Raw genomic sequence first — 22,134 nt, forward strand, 5'->3', positions numbered from 1 at the left:
ACAATTAAGCTGCTGTTTGGGTACCATGGCTTACAGTTGCATTTTTTGAACCACAAAAAAAAAATCTCCAAAAGCGGACAAATTTGCTTTCAGATGGGTGAACAGGATATATGCCTTGACAAGAGAACAAATAGTACTTGCACATGGTAAATTTCTCTGGGGCTATTTCTAAGAATGAGAGGTCAAAATGTTTCAAAATGTCTTAAACCTAAAGGTTTGACAGATAACCCCATTCTCTTCTTCCTTGCAAAGCTGACCTGCAATGCAGGACATAGTGTATAACTTAGGTGCAGGGGATGATTCAGATGCTGTGTGGAGTGTAAAATTCAGCAAGGATGTCTCATACATCACAGCCTTCTTCACGACCACAGAAATTCAAGAGCCTCGTTTGGAAGGTATAAAAACTGAGTTTTAAACCCTTACAGGTAACACCCCCGACAGAAGTATCCCCATGACTGTGTTGAGGTATTGGCCATCAAAGTAAGAGAGCCCACTACTAGTCAAGTAACACCAGTTCTGCCAGCAATCTGGTTTTTGTAGTCTCTGATCCTAGAGTTGACCAAGCTATTCAGTCATATAGCTTTAGCTATTTAGTTATAGAACTACAGAACAGTAGAGCTGTTGCTGGTTACGAGTTTAGTAATCATAGGTTGGACGATTCTGTGAAATATCCACATCAAATCTCAACTCTGTATTTCTATATCTATGATATTATCTATTTGCTCAGTAGACACTGAAAAAGCTATTGTTCATCAAAATGTAACTTGTGGTTTGTTGTTTCACTTAATGTGAATTCCATTTTTTTCTAACAAACCATTTCTTTGGATATCATTAAATGTCCGATGTGATTTGATTACCACAGAACAAAACATGTCTAAATAAAAGCAAAGTTAATTAGGTAATGAACAGACATTCGATTGTGTGTGTCTTCCTCCGGAAAAACTCTGCTACAGCTGCTTGTTTGCTGTGGCTTAATTACACCATGGATTCATTCGACATTGTCTGTTTTCCTGAAACTCATCTGCCTGAAATGAACATTTGTGTGGAGCATGGAGTCTATTGTAATTTAAAAATACATGGTGTATGATGGCAATAGAGGACATAGAAATATTTAACACAGAAAGACAGAAAATAAAAAGGGACATATGAATATTTAATAGACAGACACAAAGTTGCTGTATTAAATCAAATAAAAAAAAACATTTATTTATTGTGTACCACAAACATTTTCAGTGCACCACAAGAAAATATTATGGTACAATGCAATAATTTATACAGGTTATAAATAAATCCTGAAATATGTGACATACACGGATTAGATCAGAAAGTCCAATTTTATGGTGTTTCTTTTTTTAGATTGTAGTGGATATTTATGGCACAATTGTTGTCTGTTGTATGAAAAATAGGGGTTAAAAAATCTTTCAAAATAAGACAAACACCTGTATTTACACACCATCTGACCATTGTCCGTGGGCTACGAGTGGAAGCGCCATTGTCCACAGATTTCCATACGCATCAGACAGCTCTTCCAGGTAATCCAGGTCAGGTCTGTGTGGCTTCCAGGAGCAGCACGAGTCCTGAGGGAAGCGGGAGAAGGGAGTGTGTGCGGTGGTCAGGTTCGAGGCCTGCAGGGGGCGGGGCGGGGGTTTGTGCAGGGTTCAGTCCACTTCCGTCAATCCACACGGCCTCCGGAACTCCTGGCCCCTCTCGTGGATCCACTTGTTTGACACTACCAGCAGAGAGAGAGAGGCACCCGTCAGTCACAAAAGTCACCACACGTGCCCCTGTTCCCCTGTCCATTGTTGCCTCAACTACCAGCCATTACATTACACTACTTTACTGTAACTCTTATCCAGAGGGACTTCCACACTTTACAATTTTTACGTTATCCATTTATACAGCCAGATATTTACTGAGGCAATTCTGGGTTAAGTACCTTGCCTAAAGGTAGAAAAATGGTGCCCCAGCAGCGAATCGAACCAGCAACCTTTGGGTTACAAGTCCTGCTCCTTACCACTATGCCACATTGCTGCCGGGAATGCCAGAATGTGCATCACATTAAAAGCCATTTCTGCACTTATGAAGAGCCACAGTGATTATGTGAGGATGGCAGGACTGTCATCGCCCGTTAACGACAGGCACCAGACAAATGCTGGTTTCACCGAATTACCCGAGCCCAAAACTAGAACTAAACTAAGCTTTGATGCCACTCTGTGTGAGAGTTAATTATAACTGAAAGTTTCCAGTGCACTTACCCCATTTACTTCCAACTAAAACAGGACAGGCAGCATGTCTGGTCCTGTAGTCTCCTTCACCACTTCTGAAGAGGTTGTACCAGAACACTGCGGTTCCCTGCAGACGGAGCACAGAAAGAGCACCAAGATGAGTCACTGTACGACACCGCTGCTGTCTGGACGGCCTGCCTCGGAATTGCACTCCGAAACAGAAGTCCAGCTGTGCACGCATCAGAAATGTGATTCTGTGGGGTCATGAGTGAAAGTGTGTAATGTAAGAGAGGTGTGTAAGCACGTCCCTCTCACCTTTCTGGGCCAGATGGCTGCACCAAAATCTGGGAATACGGTGGCCCCTCCCGCTTCAACGTCACTCATCTGACCATCAAAATTAAAAAAAATTTAAAAATCAGTTTCCTATCACAAAACTGCATAACCTTGACACATTAATATGGTCTTTCTTCTCTTTTTGTTGATTTATTGTCACAAATGGAGTCTAATGACTCAGTTCTTCTTGACCTGGTTTCTATTACCTGAATCTAACACTAAACCTGTCAGTGACAATATACAGACCATTTGGGTATGTAAATACAACAAAACTCAGTCAAAAGGGAGCCATCACTCCCACTACAGAAATATTCTTTAACGTGAACATGAATAAAGTAACATTTGTAATTATGCATCTCACATCCATACTTGTACTTACAACTCACAGACATACACAACAGAATGAAAGGCAGCATACACCATTCACCGCATTCGCCACATCTACATGAAGCATGGGACAGACGTGTGCAGCGAGCTGGATGAAGCTAACAGCAGCAGCCATTTCAAAAAACAGTCTGACAAGGTGCCATTAAAGCGAATACATCACTGTGCTGTTCCTTGAGCGGTGAAGGCCCCAGGCACTGCTGGTTGCCACAGCTGCAGCCAGCAGTCCGTAAGGAAGAGCAGGCCATGTAGCTAGCCGACTGCAGCGGATGCCCTAATTGGCTGCCTGTTACGGCGACAGAGCTGGTGGTGCACGGCTTTAAGATAGCCGCTTAGTTAGGACTATAGTGAAAAGCATTTATTGCAATATAAATCAGCCAAACAGCTGTTCAGAGAACTACCTATAAGGTCCTCTGGAACGGGCACTTTGGTGCAAAGCTGTTTTTTGAGGCCAATATTTAGCAGATACAAAAATCATCTGAAGACTGGTTTGGTTGCTGCATTTCATGGTTTTTTTCCCTCTCACTCTCACACATTGCTCAATATAGAGTTACGATGTCAGATATAGCAGCATGTTATGAGGTAAAACAGTCTCCACAATATGGACTAAAATTGACTGACACAAGCACTCTTTGGGTGTCAATTCATTTGAAGAATTTGCTGCTTTTTCCAGTTTGTCACTGCTCTTTTCAAATATATGCAGTAACATTGTGTGCCGAATGGGAGATTACCATTGGCAGATCAGTCAATTGAAGTGCAATATTGAAACAAGATCATGTATTGTGGAGATAAGCAACTATGCAAAGTCAGGTTAAAAAAAAACATGATTTCTTCAAGTTTATTCACACCAGCAACTGTGCGCGCATACTTACATAATTTAAAAAAGTAGCCACACGATTTCCAGTGCCTAATCTTTTGAAAGCATCAGGCTCATCTTTCTATGAAGATAAAATTGGAGAATAAATGCAGGGACAGCTAAGGGTCTTCTGGGAGCACACACATGTACTTACGTAGTTCAGATAGGTTGCAAGCCTATTTCCATCTGTCTTGAGGGTGCTGTCAAAAGGTCGCTGCAACAGATGCGTATAACTTTAACCCAAAGTGGACAGTGGAGCTGTCCCTTCCCTGCTGGACAAGGCTTGGGAACAATTACCCAGCATTCAACTGGCCAGGGAGGGAAGACTGAGGTAATAGGCCGATTGGTGTTCATGCACCCCGATCATTTTCCTCACACGAGAAAATGATCTCCGTCAATCAAATGTCTGAGAAGCGTCAATATAGTCATCGTATTTTGGTGGTAAAAAGCAAGATGTTATGATGGAAATAACATCTGAGAGTTAGAACTGGGATGGAAATATGCATGGCTCACACATGATTTCACACAAAAAACAAGTGAATTTGTACAAATGAAAACGTGTCTTTTTGTGTGGGTGAGGGAAGAGACACTGTGATGTCAGTATAGTGCAAATGGACGACAGCTGATAGAGGTCACGGCTCATTTCTGAAAGATGGTGCAATCGAACTGGGAGATCTTCTGAGGAAAGAGCAGGGCTGGATCATTAAAAAACGAAAGCAAACAAGCAAAAAAAAACAGTGGAGTAGTGACAACTGCAAGCGCAGAGACTACTCAAGCACAGCCTTTGGGAAGGGGCTAGCACACATGAGGATCAGACTCAGGGCTAGGATTCCAGATGAGACATTTTTTCATGGTTTCCAATCAAAGCACAATGTCAGTTCCTCATAACTACATTTGATGATGCCCTGGTCACCTAAACCAGGGCTTCCCAATGCTGATCTTCCATTACGTTTTCTACCTCTCACTCTGTAAAACCCCTTTGACACTGGCATTCACTTTCTAGCCTGTTACCCTCTGATGTATTACTCTTGTTCTACAGGAGAAGACAGAAATGAGTTTGGTTTCACATTGGATAAATACAACCTGCTTACAGCTTACAGACTCAAATCTCATTTCATGTTGAATGTTTTGTCAAATTGTGTCTATACTGTATTATTGTCGTTGAGGACCCCCTCAAAAATGAGATGGTACATCTCAAGGGGTTATTCCTAATAAAAGATTTTGATTAATTTTTAAGAGCTGAGGGAACCAACAGAAGGCAACAGGCCAGGAATACAATGAAAAGGGCACTGATGACTACCAATCACAGAACTAGGGAAGATGATTCAATTTGTTCCATTAGGGTGGCAATTGCTTGAATTTAGTGTTAAGTGCTCCTCTGAAGGTGAAGAAACCTCAATTGAGGGCATCCAAGACAGAACAGGACAGCCTTTGAGACAGGCTTAAGACCTTTAAATATCATTAAAGGTGACTAAGATTATTAAAAGTGCACAGGTCAGGTTTATGCCCATTCCCAATGAATGCATTACTAGTTTGAATGTATCCAGGTTGGCCTTGAAAATAAAGGATTGTTCATGCTGGGACCAACCATAGGACTTTGTCATACAGTGTGTCAAACTGGTGTTTGAAATTTCAAGACATTAACAAAAGAAAATGAAAGTGCAAGAATTAATCCTAAGGATCGCCACTTTTGCCTAACAAGGATTAGATGCATACTTTAGGTCAAGCCCGAGCCAGTCTAGGAGGAGAGGACTCACAACTGGTCTTTTTTTAATGTGTAGTACTGATGTAGCACTGATGGGAACATCAATATTACATAAGTCTTTTCTGTCAGTGCAGGGGACATTGTTTTTCATCACAATCTGCTCACTTATATAAATTTTATTTTAGGTGTTAAGTGAACATATCAACATGTCAAAACAAGGTAGCCAAATATCTATGCGATACTGATATGACTTAAATACCCAAATAAGATTCAGTAAACAGTTGTGTTGTGATTGCAGATTTACAGAGGTGGGACACTAATTTCTAGGTTTGACAGGATATTAAAAAGCCACTGATGCCATATAAAGTAATGTGATATCTCAGTTGGTTTGGTCCCCTTACCTCTTCTCTGGAGGTACATAGACCCATTTTTTGTAAATAAATTACATGCTTTACAAATAAATGCAATTACGTGTACAATAAATAATGATATATTATTATAAATAAATGAATTAAGTCTTGTTAATAAATTATGAAAACTGAACTAAGCTGATTGCTGTGGTGGTCACATAAATGGGCAATACCAAACACACACACACACACACACATTTAACATGTGAATTGCTTGCTGGTCATCTTGTCAGTCACCAGTTGTTAAAATTATGGTAGACTGCACTGGTCAAAAGGTATTAGCCTTGCACTGAAGAATCTAGGCCATTTCACTCTGTTCCGTCTCCTTCTGAGCATTACAAAATGCTATCTGAAGTTAGCATCACATAAAAGGCAGATAAACTCCCCTCCCTTGCAATCCCAGGCTGTTTCCCTATAATGCTTTTTCAGCTATAAAAAAAATAAAATGAGTCTCAGGTGCTGACAGAAAGGTTTGAATTGACTAAGGTTTAAATTTTAACCTGAGCTTTTCTGAGCAATTCTGTATTGATCATATATTTGTGATAGATTTCACCTGTTTGATGGTTCTTGAAATTCCTTACACCAGTTAGACAACTGTATGTGTCATCAAACATTAATATGGAGTAAGCTGATTGTTTAACTGTGCGGCATTTCCCAGAAAGCACAGAAGGGTCCTTGTCCAGTGTGCTTACCCTTGAGAAATCATAATGTGGTTCATACTGGCCTCCCACACCATAGTTGGCCACCTGTTCGACAACAGAGAGAGAAAAGCCTCAGTAACAGCAAAAGCTCTTGCAGCTCAGGGCCAAAACACGCACAGAAAGGCAGACGGATCATGTCTTGGATGTTAGATGTACTGTTATTTTTAGGCTTACATGGCGGGCTTGGGGGGGCGGGGGGCGAGGAGGGGGTGCTGGTAGAGGGAGCTGTGTATCAAGCTAAAAGTCATGTGAGGACAAATGGAAATCAATGGGACTCATGGGAGATCTGACGTGGGGCTGAGGGAGGGGGGGGGGGGGGGGTGGAGGGGACCAGGAGCAGTTCGGCCGTGTCCACTGTCAGGCCAGTAATGTCCTCAATCCTCTGATTGACGCGGGCGATGACGGGGTCGTCCTCTCCCTCCAGCCAGGCGCTGCAGACAGAGACGCGGATGAAATACAGTGAACTGCAGCTCTTCTTTTCCAGCCTCAGACACGGATCAGGATGACACAGATGATCCTTACCTTTTGGATACTCTGTAATTTGCAACGGTCAGAACGCCTGACTTTGGATCTCTAACAGTAGCCCTTGCAAGCTTTACAAAAATAGGAAAAATATATTAGTGACGGACCAAATTTTTGTCCCCCCATTCTCACATCACTGTGCGGCTGCACTGCTGGATACTTACCCTGGGCTTGGCCAGTTCTTTGATCTTCTCGATCTCCTCATCGGACAGGGCATTCAGGTAGCGGACGATGTGCGGGCTGTCCCACTCGTCCTCCTCCTTCATGGGCGCCAGCAGGAGCCGCGGGTTCCGGTTCCCGTCCTGGTAGCGGCAGAAGAGCCGGCTGCGCCTCTGTGGGGTCTGCAGGGGGCGACAGGGACAGGACCGTCACCTTTTCGCTGGCACTGTGATGCTGGCACACTGTTCATTTGCTCCCTGCATCACTTGCATCACTGCCTATCAGATGAATCAGATAAATTCAGGTACATACCTGGGATTTTGTTACATAAGACAGGAGTGTGCTGATCAGCCATCAAGGCTTCTACCTCTATGATTTAGATCATCTGTGGTACCCAAGCTGTTTCCCACAATGCTTCAAGTGCATAATCATTAGCACAGCTCTGGGGGTCCCCACTGCGGTTCTAGCATATTGCAGAACTAGTTTTTCTTACCTCCATTTAAACAGTATTGTGTCTACAGCGTTTTGTGGAAGAGCCTGACATTTTTAATAAGCGAGCTGTGTTTGAGGGTCATATTCATGAATAACACTTTGACAAAGAGGATCTCATACCGACTTATTCAGTTCTACTCTTTCATTTATTCAAACCTGCTGGCTGTGCTGATAAAAATGTTCAAACACAGGTAGGGGAGTGCAAAATAATTATCACTGTGAGATAAAGGAATACTTCACAGTAAATTCAAAGTGTATTGTTCTCTTGGTTACTTCTGATATAGAGAATATCTATATCAAAAGCTCTTCATTAATTTTAATGACTAAGAACAGAAACTTATCTGCAGTGGTTTCAAAAACCAACTTAAAGGCTACCTAAGATTCAACTAAAAGCTTTCAACTATAATTTTAGAAATATCAATTCTTTAATAAAATGGTTTAACTGATTCCGGACAGGGAACTCTATATGATTTCACAGCTCATATGGAAACCAGAAAAAATGGCTGTCCTCTCATTACATATGTAGTAAACAAGATGAATATTAACACTGACATCGAAATGAGCAGAAACTGTGGAACAAAATTTCAGATATTTTGCACTGAGAAAACAGTTCTTTGCTTTTCAATTTCCACACCTATTACTTTGCAAAGTGAAGTGGCTGGAAAACAATATTAACACTTCTGGTGAAGTTTAACAAGCTCATGACTTGCAAAGACATCACACCTGAGACACCATGGAAACACGCCAAATACAGATATTACAGTGGTTGTTCTTTATAAACATAAATGGATTACAAATATAATTAGTTGACCGCAGGAGATACAATGTGTCATTACAAAGTATAACTGCAGTAGGTGCACATACAAAGAGATTTATTTTTGTGCAATTACAGCGGAGGGGAAGCTGTCAGGACACTCACCATTCTGACACCTTCTCCCCTGCACAGGGCCTCATAGGTCTCCCTCTCGGGCAGGTAGTCTCGGGGGCGTTCGTATGTGCCCAGCTGGATGGGCCTCTCCATGGCGGGGTCAGGGGCCGACCTCTCTCTCTCCCGCATCTCTTTGGACAGCAGCCCCTCGAAATACCGCAGGTTCCCTCCTGCCCTCTGGTGGCTGGGGTCTGTCACAGCAAATAGAGAGCAAGAGGGTGACTTGGAAGACATTGGCGTTAAGAGCAGCATAGGAGTAAGGAGCAGAGTGCTTAACCAAAAGGTTGCCGATTCAATTCCCCACTGGGGCACTGCTGCTGTACTCCCGAGGAAGGTACTTAAACCGGAATTGCCCCAGTAGGTATCCAGCGGTATAAATGGACAACATGTCAAAATTGTAACCTATGTCAACTGCTCTGGATAACGGCGTCTGCTAAATGACAATAGTGCAGCATAGCGTAGAAAAGAAAAAAAAAAAAATCTTATTCCAGCACATCTGATTCTGGCATCACTGATTATGGCAACGCAATGCACCCTTAGGGTCATGGCAGGCAAGGTCAAATGCAATTATGTAAATGGAGGCCACTGATCCCAGCTCCAGCCCCAGACAGAACCACCTCATTACACCTTTGTCTTGACTGAACCAATTCACACTTGCTTACAAGTGCTTGTTCTTCATAGTGGACTACTGTCACAGCATATCTACATATATATACTGTCTACATATATACTGTATAAGTATATATATTCACTACATATACATACTACATACAACCTACTGTCACATCATATCTACATATATATAATTTCTTACCATGGTGAACAATTAGGACTTCTTTCCAACTTATGAGTTTATTTTATCTGACAGAAAAAACTAGGACAAATTTGACATTGTCTGTGGATGACAGTGTCTGCAGCCATTTGTTTTTTTGCACTGTTAAGCTGTGAAGAGAAAGGGGAATCTGTCCCAACAGCAGCAAAGCAAACAAAGACAAAAAGGCCAGGAGCTTCATTTGCAAAACGTACATAAACATGGGCCTTTTAAAAGGATTATGAGCAGCATTCAGAATGATAATACAGATAGGAAATGCGTGATTTCTCAAAAAAAAAAAAAATGATGACCAACATACACACACTGATTAATGAATTCAGACTGTTTTTGCTCCTAGCACCCACGTACAACTGTGTAAAATCAACATTTATAAACTCCGCCCCAAGAAACAACACATGTTAAAGTCATTTAAAGCTTTATGGGAAACCCATTGTCAATACAATGGAATACTCCAAAAAAACATAAAAAAAACAATTCCTCCGAATCCTAAATAGAGCTGTTGTGGTCTAAAGGGGACACAGCCTAAGAGGTTTTATTTGGCTCACTAAAGCAAAGGCGTAACAGGTTGGAGCAAAGTTACTGCTTGGCAACAGATCACTGCGACTATAAATGCCGCCACATCCGAGAGTCCAAGAGAAAAAAAGAAATGGTTTACTGTTAAAGTGACTGCAAAAACATCCAGCGGCTCTTAAGAGCAGCCTTACTGTGACCCGGAGTTGGTCAGGGCAGCACGCACATCTTCTCATTGCACAAAAGAATCAATGGCATTATGCGGGACACTCCACTGCCTGGCTTAATCAAGTCAATCTGAATGTGAATACTGACTCAGTACTGAAAAATGTAGTTTCATATGAAAATTTATGTATGGATATTTTCAATAAATACCTTTTTATCTTTAAAATAACTCACTTTTATTAGAATGTGTATGCCATTTCTGTACACTTTTTCCTTTTGCCTCTGCTAAACAATTCCATTGTTCTCATGCAAGGTAATGTGCAGCACTCCCACAGTATATGCGAACATTTGAGAGTACACACATCTGATAATTGATGCCCCAGGAGCCTCGAGCAGCAATGCATTCACTACAGAATCAATCAGAGGAAAACAGTTAAAAGTGGGTAACAAAAAACCCTGACAATTCTCAACTTTTTAAGGCAAACTAACAATGCTTGGTTAAGATGTCTGGTTGTCGAGCAAGTATGTTACACATGAACAACAAAACAGTCAAAACCCCATAATCATAGGCTCCTACCACTAATCACAGCCTTGATGTAGAAGTGTTGAAAAATAGCAGCCAATAAACTGCAGCCAGAATCTGACACCACCCTGTTGCTCAGGAAGAGAGTGCCGGGGTCACAGGAGTCACAGCAAAGGGGAAGCAGTGAACCATGATCAGCCGATTACTGAACAGCTCGGCAGGAGACAACTGAACTACTGAACTACTCAGCGGCCCAGCAGGAGAGAATAGGCCTGGGGCTCAACTGAGAGGGTTTACAGAAAGAAAGAACCCAGTCCAAACATTTCCACCCGAGCTTCTCTCACCCTCACCTCACAAGTGCGTGTGAATTGCTCCCACACAGCTGTTGATGCAGAGGACCGAGGAGGTTGGAGGATATCTCTGGGTGTTCCAGAGCATCGTTAAATGAATGGGAGAAGTACATTTTGTGGGAATGGATCCACAGACATGGCTACTTACTGAGGGGGATTCAGTTTAAGTACCTAGCAGTACCCTAGAAGTGCCCTACGTTGCAACCTCTGGGTTCCCAGCCGGGCTCCTTAACCACTTCCCCACACTGCTGCCCCTTGTGTATGAGCTGGGGTCAGGAACTTAGGGAGGCAATGCAGTGGACCAGATGTTGAGACCGTAACCAGGCAACACAGAGGGGGGTGTGGAGGTGAGGCTTACCGATGGCCACCAGGCGTCTGGTCAGCTCGATGGCCCGAGGCAGGTCGCCCATCTGGTAGACGGAGTAGCTCAGGTAGTCCAGGACGTCAGCCTTGGAGACTACGGCGTCCTCGCCCGCGTCCAGCTGCCTCAGGGCCTGCTGCATCCACAGCACCGAGTGGTAATGGTCCCCCTCGTTATAGGCCGTCTTTCCCATGTCGTAGCAGTCGTCCACTGTCAGGTGAGCGTTATACCGCACGCCTGCAGGCACCCGCACAGAGTCATCAGCTTCTACGACACAGTGACAGGCACTTAAAATACCACGTAGTGCCTGTTTCCAGTGAGCTGCCGCCTCATAATAATCTCAAGGAAATTAAAACTCCAGAGGTACCGCTTATGACTTGCAATTTAATCTCCACCGGTATTCTGATTCATTAGTCTATTAATCAGAAGCCTAGAATGTCTGCGTGAGGGCCGAGGTTGTTTCAGTGCTGTCACCCTTTTCAAATCAAGCCCTTAATAGACCAATTTGTTCCATTCGTTTTGATTGGACACCCTGACAGTGACTGACGCCACACTGTTGGTCAGTCATGAGAAGCGGGATGAATTTCTAGGCACAATGTGCATTGCTTTCTAATTGAATTAGGCTGCGTGTCTGCGTTTCTACAGGAGCCACGCAAATCACTGGGGAAAGCAAGAATCGCTTTGTGAACATCTGTCTTGAGCATGTGTGTGTGTCTGTCTGTCTGTGTGTGAATGTGTGTTGCGGGGGGGGGGGGGTAAATTGTTAAACAGGTGTACTTTGTACACTTGATTGGAATCACGGTTGTAACTGGAGGCTTGTGTGACAGGCTGCAAGGAGAGAGAGATATGCCTGGAGGCCTCTTGTAAAGTGGCTCACACACCAAGGCCATGCCCTGTTACCTGGCAGCCTCCCTTTGGAGAAGCTCTCAGAGTCCAGCTTATAGGTGTCCTGGAGACGCATCAGTGCCTTCGCTGCACCCTTCTCATCTTCCTCATCAGGGAAGTATGGCCGGTGTACAGACATGTTGGCGATGAACACTGTGGAGAGGCCAGCCAACACACACGAGAGTGGCTTAAACAGTCTCTATACCATATGGGTTCAATCACAATCAGACTTATTTTTAGATAAAACATCCGTACCACATCTGCGTTCACTCCAGGAAAGAATCAACACACAGAGTAATATAAGCAAGTCAAATGCTGAAATTTAAAGTTTAAAGGTTTAAATATGCAGCAGATGCTGCAGCACTGTATACGTAAAGATAACAAATGACCCAAATATGACCTCAAGATCCTCATAATCAGTAACAGGCAGGAATGCCATCCCCACAGTGAGGAAGACAAAACACACACACACACACACACACACACACACACACACACACACACACACACACACACGAGTGTTAGGACAAGCTTAGTGCAGGTTTCCAGCTGCTCTGCTGGAAGTTGAGCAGATGTGTGGATGCTGGGCTGTCACCTGCATTGCCGAGGTGACACTTTACTGCCTCGCACCCTCAAATGACCACCTCTGGCCCCCTCCTCTCCCATCCCCTCCCCTACCATCAGAAGAGTCCTGCAAGACGAGGCTCTCCAGCTCTGACCACTCCGTGTTCAGCCTCTTCATCAGCTTGTAGGCATTGACCGGGTGCGCCAGGTATCCCTCCGGGTCAGAGGTCGAGATTTGCGTCAGCGTGTCCAGCTTATTGGCCCAGCTGACCAAAACAGAAAGAAAGCATCTCTGTAATTTTTTTTACCATTCTACCTCGACCTGCACTGTACGGCCCCACTGAACCATACTGCAAAACTCCATGCAAGTAAATAAATAAATAAAACAACAATAACAAGTCTATTAAAATGTGTGCTAAAGTGATATGCATGAACATACATAAAATGACAACTCCTTAAAACATACATAAAATTTCTTCCTTGCAAAACTCAGACATTTCTGTACTACTAGCAGAACTGCACTTCATTTCATCTTCCATCAAGGTGTACCTTTTCACAGCAGCTAGTTTGGCTTCTTCAGCTTGGATGTACTCTTTGAGAGACTGGACCAGCTCCTTCTCTGTGTATATCAGGTCTGTCATTTGACCTGAGAGGACAGGAAGGGAAAAAAAGATACTGAGCTGAAAACCCCAAGCGAAGCCACTGATTCGTTCATCAGTATCACACAACAGATGTGTTAACACACATGACACACATTCATAGCTGGTCAGGATCACATAATGAATACTCAGCTAATTTTTAGAAAACCGACATTAAAAGTCCTTTATTCCTGCATGGGCTTCAATGCACTGTGCTTCCAGACCAGAATCCTGCAGCTCATGCAATTTGTGGTTACAGACCCATGAATCTATGAGGCTCCTGAATGAATTACCCTCCTAGAGCAGAAATCGCCAAGCGCTAAGTGACAAGGCAGAAATCACACTGAGGGAGAAAAGCATGGAGACAGTGGAAGCTGTCTGAAAAACACTGTTGACTGTAACGGAATGTGATCGTTTTTATTACTATTATTATACTTATTATTATTGCTGTAAAAATCAGCCATTGATGCAGAGGGCAGCATGTTAGAGAAATGTATTAAAATAAGCTGCAGTCGTTTCCTAACTGACTGGTTTTTTGAGCATGACATTCCAATGTGGATGGCAAAAAAAAAAAAAAAAGGCTGTGCACGCCTTTGGTCGGTCAGAATCTCCCACAAGAAGACCTTGTCTGTGACCTCTTTTGAGAGCATACCATTTTCCATTTTCAGCGTCACCAGACTGACTCTAAAGCAGCCACAAGCTCTGGAGGCAATAGGCGGCAAGACAGCTGCACACAGAAAACAATGCCATGGTAACCCCGAACTGAAGTGAACCTGCTGTGGACACCATGGAGACAGCTTTACTGTGTATTTGCATTTTGTGTTATGACAATCCAACCTACATCCAAGGAGAGAGTGAGCACTTCCAAACAGCAGAACTATGGAGAAGGAGGCTACACTCTCTAAGGCCAGACTTACTCAAACATTTGACATTTATCATCATCTCAAGGTCAGGGAGGACATCACTGTGATGAGAGGAAATTATTTCCAAACAAATACACAATGCATGTTGTGCTGCCTTTTCTTTAACTTTGAAAGCCAAATGATTTGTAATCCAGAACAAACATGGCTAAGCGTCAATCGAAGCTGCCAATACTGCAAAAGCAACCAAAAGGGAGAAATGAGGTTACGTGTTCTATCTTGCAGTCTGAGGACTCAGCAGACGTGTCGGCTTGCGACAGCAAGAAATACACGCCTTCAGAGAGTTGCGCTTGTGCTGGGAAAAGATTACCATCAAGTTGAGCTTTGGGACCTTGGCTAAAAACATCATGGGCTGAAATGTCGGGAAAATTATTGTGAAAGCCGCAAATTGCAAACTGACCGCTGCTTCTAAGAGCTGGAATTGAAAAATCTCTTCATAGGCTTGCTGAAGTCACACCTCAGTGGTTTGGTTCTGACCTGCAAGCCTGGAAGTTTGCTGGCTTTCAGATAACATGTTTACTCTAAGCCTGCTTGAGGTAAACAAAGTTAGCATCAGTGAATGCATTTTCCAGTTTACATGTAATGGCATGGTGATTACTCTTAATGTCTGAAAGGGGATGTGTGTGCAGGCCCATGCTATCTTTGGACTTACTCCTTCTTCTCCCGGCCAAGTCACTCACAGAGCAAATACTGCATTAAAAGCCTAACTAAATAAATTGGTTTAGACACAAAAAGGAAAGCAACTGTGATACACTTTTTTAAAAAAGACGATGAGATTAAGCCACACAATAGGATCACATTCCAGACTGATACAAGCTGGTGTCAATGCCGGTCACTCTAAAACCTTTGTAGAAACATGACTTGTTTAACTATGAACTTTATTAGTTTAAAGCTTACCGATGGAGGTGAAGACCTCTCCCTTGGCAAACCAGCCAACCCAGCAGAGGGTCACAGCAGCATGGAATATCCACCTCTTCATCATCCTCATTTTCACCGTGGCAGAACCTGTAGAGAAATGAAACCTCAGTCATGTCCCTCAGGTCTCCATCCTGTAGCAAAGGCTGTTTTTTCATGAGGGGCACCAACATGTAGTACATCTTTAATAAGACTGTATGGTACAGTCAGTGGTTAGGAAACAGGGCTTGCAATCAGACGAGTGTAGTTCGATTCCCAAGTGTTGCCCCCTTGGTTAGGTACTCAACTGCTTGCCTTACAAGCTGCCTTGGATAAGGTCATCTTAATAAAACACATATAAAGAGGGAAAGAGGCTTCAAATGCAGTACACTCTGCTTATTCACAGACACCACCGCTGTGCTGAGAAAAAAAAAAAAAAAAGGACTTTGAGATGGTTGGTTAACAATGCTCCCTGTTCATATTTTCCAGCAGCTCTTTCCTGTAGGTTAGTCACCGCTTGAATGGGGAGTCCTCTGTGCTATATGTGGCTGCTGAGGTCTGGGCCTGCCTGCGGGTGACCGTGGCATGCCTGAGGAAAAAGTACTCCTAATTACATCATCCGATCGGCGCTCCGTGCCAAGCAGACTCCCAATTACCAATCACATCTGGGCAAGAACCGCAGAGAAAAGGGGGCCTGAATACACTGCTCACCTCTCTCCTCCGTGCCTGAAGGAAAGTTCTACAAAAAACCCAGCCCATTTCAAGACAGAGGCTGGGTTATGTAGTTTAAAGTCTGATATAATTCAGTGCTTCAAAAAGGCAAACCACCAGGCAAGAGCTTCTTATACTTTATACTTCTTATAGTGTACACGAAAAAAGTAAAACCTCAGTGTGATGCAATAAGCCTCAGTGTGATGCAATTTTAAAAAGGGAAACACTTCCACTGTCAGTTGAAAAATGGGCAAAAACGAAACACAAAACTTAGAAGTTTTATGCAGTAATAATCAGCAAGGTAAATATATCAGAATCACACTGGAAGAACACCCTTGTTCTGGCTGCGTGTGAGACATGCTCTTTTCCAGCTGCTGCAGGTTCCTTCTGATTGAATCCTCTTACACCTGACAGCAAATCAGCAAATATTCCTTGGCTCCAAACTCAGGCCAGCTGCAATCACACTTCATACTTCTGAAACGACTCTTTAGTCTCTTGATTTAATTAAACACAGCTCACCTCATGTGCGGAATGCAACTCTGCCTGAAATGCCATCTTTTTATATGACACCCTAATGTGAAAGTACAGAATGTCCTTCAGTGTTCAACCCAGTGGGCATATTCCCTTCTTTAATAACACTCATGTACTTAATATGATGCTATCTGTGTCAGCCTTGGGCAAGGAAGACAGCTGCCAGGGTGAGATTTTAAAATCTAAAATGGCACGTGCAACACTTTTGTGACACTATTCTCTGTGCCTGGAAGGAAAGAAGGGGCGACCTGAGACTTGGAAGGGGAAAAACAAAGCTAACGGGCCCATCTGGGGGCTTTGGACTGAAAGCCGAAAGCACCTGGCGAGAACAAAACACGGCATTCCAAGAGCTTCGTGATTCCAGAGAAGAAAGTCAGATTTATCACACTGTGTTAGCTGGGCGTGGAGGAGAACCAGGAAAGCTCTTGCTGAGCAAACGGGCTGAACTTTTGCTCAGCACGCAGGACAATGCACCTACAGATTCAGATCAAATGACAAAAAACGCTTTTGAGCGCTCAGCATCTGAATTGGTATAGTGAAAGGTATTGGAAGACTATTACACAAATTGGAAAAAAAAATGCCTCTCTATCTATATGCACTCTTGCTGAACTACCCGTGAAATCTAATAATAGTCAACCCACTTAAGATTAAGTCCGTCCTGTCATTTTACACTCATTTTTGTAGGCTGTCACATAAGAGATGCCTAGGGGTGTTCATATATAAATTCTCAGTAATCTACCTCATAATAACTATTTAAAGCACATATCTGAAACATGACATTACCTTACCGGAAAAAGTCGACAAAAGTGAACATAGGTTAGATGCACCAAACCAAACACATTGTCTCGTTTGCTAAATGACCACCAAAGTCATTAGGCAAACACAACATTCACTGAGATTCCAAAGCAGCACAGCTCAAAGTAAACTATCGTTCTATCATTAGCTAGCCTCTTCTAGCGAGGACATCGTCCTTCTCCCGTGATTCTGCTCGTCTCCTTCCCTGGTCCCTCTCCCTCATTCCTCTTATCACTCTTTGATACAGCTACCATTCTCAGTTCCCTGCTTTGGCTCCCTGTTGCACCTCAAATTTGAGTTTGAAACCCCTGCAATTGTCTACTGCCGTGATGATCATTCTGTTGCTGTCCATAGTTAACCCAACTGTTATTCCTACTGTATACTCCCATCTTGCCTGCTGAGATCATCAGTGTCTGGCATACTTATTTTCCACCTTCTCTCTTGTATATAGCTCCCCAGTGATGGCATGAGCTGCCTGCCAACATTGACCTACACTCTCCTTCTTTCACAATGTCCTTAAGAAAAATCACCTCTAAATGTCTGCCTTTAACCACTTCCCTATTTTCACAACTTCTTACACCACATTTAGGGCCCAGAATCTAGTATTCCCTGGCACCTTTCTAGGAATCCATACACTTTCCTGCTGTCAATCTGTGTTTATCCTCAAGCAGCTGGTGGTCTTCACTTGCCTTGAGGCCTGAAGCATTTTAACAGCCCAAGTCTGCAAGATGGATAACGGACCCACTCTGAGACACAGCATTCTTTAACTCTTATTCAAATGCAATTTATTGTTCCCCTAAAATGACAGGGAATGAAAGGGAGGAGACGTTTGTGATAAATCTGAAAGATAGGACTACACCCAATGCGCTCTAAATAGTTCACCCCCTTAGGAGAGAGCAGCCAACGATACATGGTTTTTGTTACAAAGCAATAAGACTACACCTAATCTGAGTCTTCCCCTTACACGCATTTGCCCCAGAAAGTATTCATTTTTGCAATGGGTGAACATAGCAGGGAACTCCTTTACCTAAGAAAGCTTCTACAGTACCCAAGGACCCAAGCAATCACTCCACACCCCTTTACTCAGTCCTGTCTTTGTTTTCTATCAGGGACAGCATACCTTTCTCTGGAGTGTGAAAAAGCCTGCAAAGGTCAAGGTCAAAATTGTTTACACTTGAAGTGAAAGACCAATCTAAGAAAAAAATAAAGACTTTGAGACATGAACCAGAACAGTTCTCCAACAAAGACAGCAGGCGGACAGCCAGATAACTTCTTTTGAAAGCGTGGGGTAGAGTAATGCAATTCTATCCACAGAAATCTGAATGATTTTCACAAAAACATGAATACTTAGAAACAGCAGCATGCACTTTTATACAACCCATATTCATATGGTGGAACAAACAGGTACAAAAAGCATTAACGTCATGCAATATCTACCTAGTTATGTTGCCTGGAGACAAACTGAATGGGGCTGTGTGACACGTATACTTGTTTCAGTTCAACAGAACATGCTCGCTGGACACAACGCACAGGCAACTCTTCCCATTAAATATCCGCCAACTCTGCATTCCCACTAGCGTACTCATATCGAGCATATCCAAGTCTCCCCCAGAGACGAATATGAGAGAACACAGGCGGCAGGAAAACATGAGCCTGAAACAAGCACAGACCCTTCTCCAGCACTAACAACTCAATACTGAACTAAGACACTACCAATGCTACCATTTCATCTCATCCTGTGACACCCTTTGTGATATTTGAAGCACTCTGTACAACAGCTGCCATTTAGGTAGCCTGTCAGATTTCAGCTATCCGCAAGAAACAGTTCTGAGCACTTGGTGGTAGATGCCTGCGGGTGCTACAGTGACCTGCTTCTAGATGACCTGGTTGGATTTAGACTGATACACATTGGGACAGCCATGTCGCTCCTCATATCGGACATGTGTTGGCTATAATGGAAAACACGTTTACAACCAGGGTCATTAAGGACCACAGGGATCCCTGGTTTCCATTACATCACAGGTCTTAATTGCTTAATTGGTGTAAATGACTGGATGGGGCCTCAACCTCATAAAAGGCATTAGTCTTTTATTAATAGAGAAGCACAATGCTGAGGTATTACTAATTGTCTGAGGGGTACAGTCCTGTAGGTTATCACTGAAATTCCATCGAGTGAATGTTTAATCTGGTCTCTAGTCAATCAACCTCAGCATTTTTGTGGCACTGTTTTTTTTTTTTTTTTTAACCAGTGGAGACTGCTTTATCAGTGACCACTGCATTCATAAACTTATGTGAGAGATGGAAAATAAAAAAAAACAGCAACACTTATATTCCTTACTAAAAAAATAAGGACTAAGTGCATTAGGGATAGAGCGCATAAAAGCCTGCACATGTTGACTCTTCCTGGAGCCCATACGTGCTGCTCTGCAAGCATCCATCGTGCAAACATTAATGGCACACAGACTCGCAGACTCCGTCAACATCTTTCCACCCCATGGAGCCAGCGACGGAGAACGCGTACAGCTGACAAGCTCTGAAGGCAACAGAGCCAGAGACACGCTGCATTTGCGGGGACTTAAGTTAATTTGGAAAATGAGCAAAAATAAGAGAGTAAAAAAAAACAGTACGAAGACATTGCCAAGAGAAGTGTGTAAAGACAGGTCATCAGGGCATCTGGGTATCATATCCGAGTGGCACCCTAACATATCAAGGGATTGAGTGGGAAAAAAAAATAAATAAATAAAAATCTGTGATGCCCAAATTCTAAAGCCATTCATGGAGTTTAATTAAAATTATCAGGCTACTGCTTTTTTAGTGTGAGAAAGCAGTATGAACAGAGAGTAGTTCAAAGTCACATCTTTATATCAAGAAAGATAATATTATTATACAAGCTATGAATGTGAAAAAACAACTACTAGATGTATTTGACATCCTTGCTTGCATGATCATTCACATTAAAGAGATAAGCAGTAAGAAAACACGGTTGAATGATGAGGTTTATTTCTCACAATTATTCATATTTCTTGTGTCCTTTTTGAAAAGTGTGTTGTAATTACAACCAACTATATTCGCATTAATTCTTTTTGTGCATCTCGACTATACTATACTATACTTTCAACACATACACATTCAACACATACAGCGGTTTCCACGTACGTGCGCCTACCATGTTCAATCCACACATCTGCATTCCGTTAGGATGCTCATTTCCACTCATGTAACAAACAGCGCAGAACGAACTGCCCCACACCCTAATAAACTACACACCATCAAGAAGTAAGTTCAGCTCCAAAAGGCTAGTCCAAATATTGCTAAAGACAGAACCGGGCATGCTCTTGTAATTAATGTGAAAGAGCCTAACACGCTACAGGCCTTTGGATAAACTCCGTGTCGAATATTAATTAGGACTAATCAAGCGCGTTAAAGAACAATTCTACCAACTAGCTGAATTCTGCAACTAGCAGGCAAGCAATCAACTCTAGCCGTCTTATCTCAGAAGGGCGAAATAAAATCTCTTACACAGCTGGAGTGATGATGTAATATAGGTAACATTTTCGACTCTTGCTATTTGGTACAAGAAATAAGTTCAAACAACGCCATTAGCAGCTAACGCAGCTGTGTAAGTTTCACAAAGTTTGACTTCAGCCTGACCAACTGTTGCCGATGGATTCAGTTCAAAATCTGAAGAACATTCTCGCTGCTACGTAACTAAGGTCTCAGTTGCGTCCGCCAGCTAAAGGATGTTTCTGGAAACCCCGACAGCCGGCTCGAGGAAGTATTTGCGAATATTTTGATGAAGCTGTTGAGATTAATTAAACACAACTTTTTAATTGTTGCCAACAAACAACTATTAACAAAATAGTGCCGTACATAACAAATGGGCGAAATATCTAACCTCTCGTTATAAATCCATCAACACTGTTTTCTGTTTTAAAACTTTTCCTTAACTAGCTGGTATCAACTTGCTGGCCAGTACGAAATGTTCTGTTCTTTATTTCCATTTCAGACATGTGGAAGGCTTGTTTATAATGGCAGCTAACATTCCGAAATAAACAAGTAATGACTAAACAACTTGCAAATTAATTCCGAAAGTGCAAAGCCGGGGTACAACTTAACATAAACCTTCTAGGATGCCGGGGAAACACGCAATTCTTGTCTGACTCAAAACAATTCCAGCATGCTGCAGTGGGTTTTTAGCGTGCTACGTGTCGCGGGCGTTTTGGATGAGTATATCGGGAGCGATGCGGTTAACATGCAGGTCTTACCTTTCCTTCAACTTGAAGTTCTCCTCAGACCTCGCTGAGCGAAAGTGGTGAAATCCCTGCTCTGGTGTTTATGATTCGCACAGCTCTCTTTCGCTGCCACGTATGGAACCTCCCCTGAATTTCAACCCTCACAAACTCTACTAGAACGTAAGCCTTCTGCAAAATGCGCAATGTTTATTTTGCGAATCACGTGCGCCTACCAGATTTCGACGTTTTACCATTGATCCCAGTACACGTAGACGTATTTGGACCGCCAAGAGTGTAACTTTATTGGAAATAGTCAGAAATTAAATCTTAATTAAAACAAATTTTAAGAAATTAATAAACCTAGATGAATAGTAAAAATGGAATCATAAAGGGCTTAAAACAGGAGAATTTTTAAACATTACAACAAATAAGACAAACGCTTACAAACGTATAGGCCTACATAAATGGGTCCATATATGAAAATGAAACCCTGTAGACTTTGGGGGGA

The 22,134-nt window shown here is 42.7% G+C and overlaps 1 protein-coding gene across 7 annotated transcripts; it reads right to left on the minus strand.

Annotated features, from left to right (window-relative positions):
• Positions 1-1,348: 1,348 nt before the first annotated feature.
• On the minus strand, positions 1,349-21,716 carry p4ha2 (procollagen-proline, 2-oxoglutarate 4-dioxygenase (proline 4-hydroxylase), alpha polypeptide 2). Of its 7 annotated transcripts, none has more exons than XM_036524074.1 (15): positions 21,660-21,716; positions 15,361-15,468; positions 13,455-13,551; positions 13,020-13,171; positions 12,357-12,494; positions 11,454-11,693; positions 8,707-8,906; positions 7,301-7,477; positions 7,137-7,207; positions 6,946-7,045; positions 6,606-6,659; positions 3,815-3,880; positions 2,541-2,609; positions 2,256-2,352; positions 1,349-1,729 (listed from the first exon to the last, which is right to left on the minus strand). In XM_036524074.1, the coding sequence occupies exons 2-15, from the start codon at positions 15,449-15,451 to the stop codon at positions 1,659-1,661; spliced, it is 1,623 nt and encodes a 540-aa protein (XP_036379967.1). In that variant the 5' UTR covers positions 15,452-15,468; positions 21,660-21,716; the 3' UTR covers positions 1,349-1,658. The 7 variants fall into 7 exon arrangements, with proteins under 7 accessions (XP_036379967.1, XP_036379968.1, XP_036379964.1 ...); XM_036524075.1 differs by lacking the exon at positions 3,815-3,880 and adding an exon at positions 3,953-4,012; XM_036524071.1 differs by having other exon boundaries at positions 11,454-11,720.
• Between the last annotated feature and the right edge of the window lie 418 nt (positions 21,717-22,134).

The sequence above is a fragment of the Megalops cyprinoides genome, chromosome 3 (assembly GCF_013368585.1).
Source record: "Megalops cyprinoides isolate fMegCyp1 chromosome 3, fMegCyp1.pri, whole genome shotgun sequence".
NCBI classification, from domain to species: Eukaryota; Metazoa; Chordata; class Actinopteri; order Elopiformes; family Megalopidae; genus Megalops; species Megalops cyprinoides.

Bases quoted from the DNA above. Each gene is read 5' to 3' on its own strand.
- p4ha2 (XM_036524070.1), bottom strand. From the start codon at position 15,451: ATGAGGATGATGAAGAGGTGGATATTCCATGCTGCTGTGACCCTCTGC. The intron at 3,881-6,605 runs GTAAGCACACTG...TTATCTTCATAG, and splicing joins CACATTATGATTTCTCAAGG to AAAGATGAGCCTGATGCTTT. The intron at 2,610-3,814 runs GTAAGTATGCGC...TTTGATGGTCAG, and splicing joins TGGCTACTTTTTTAAATTAT to ATGAGTGACGTTGAAGCGGG.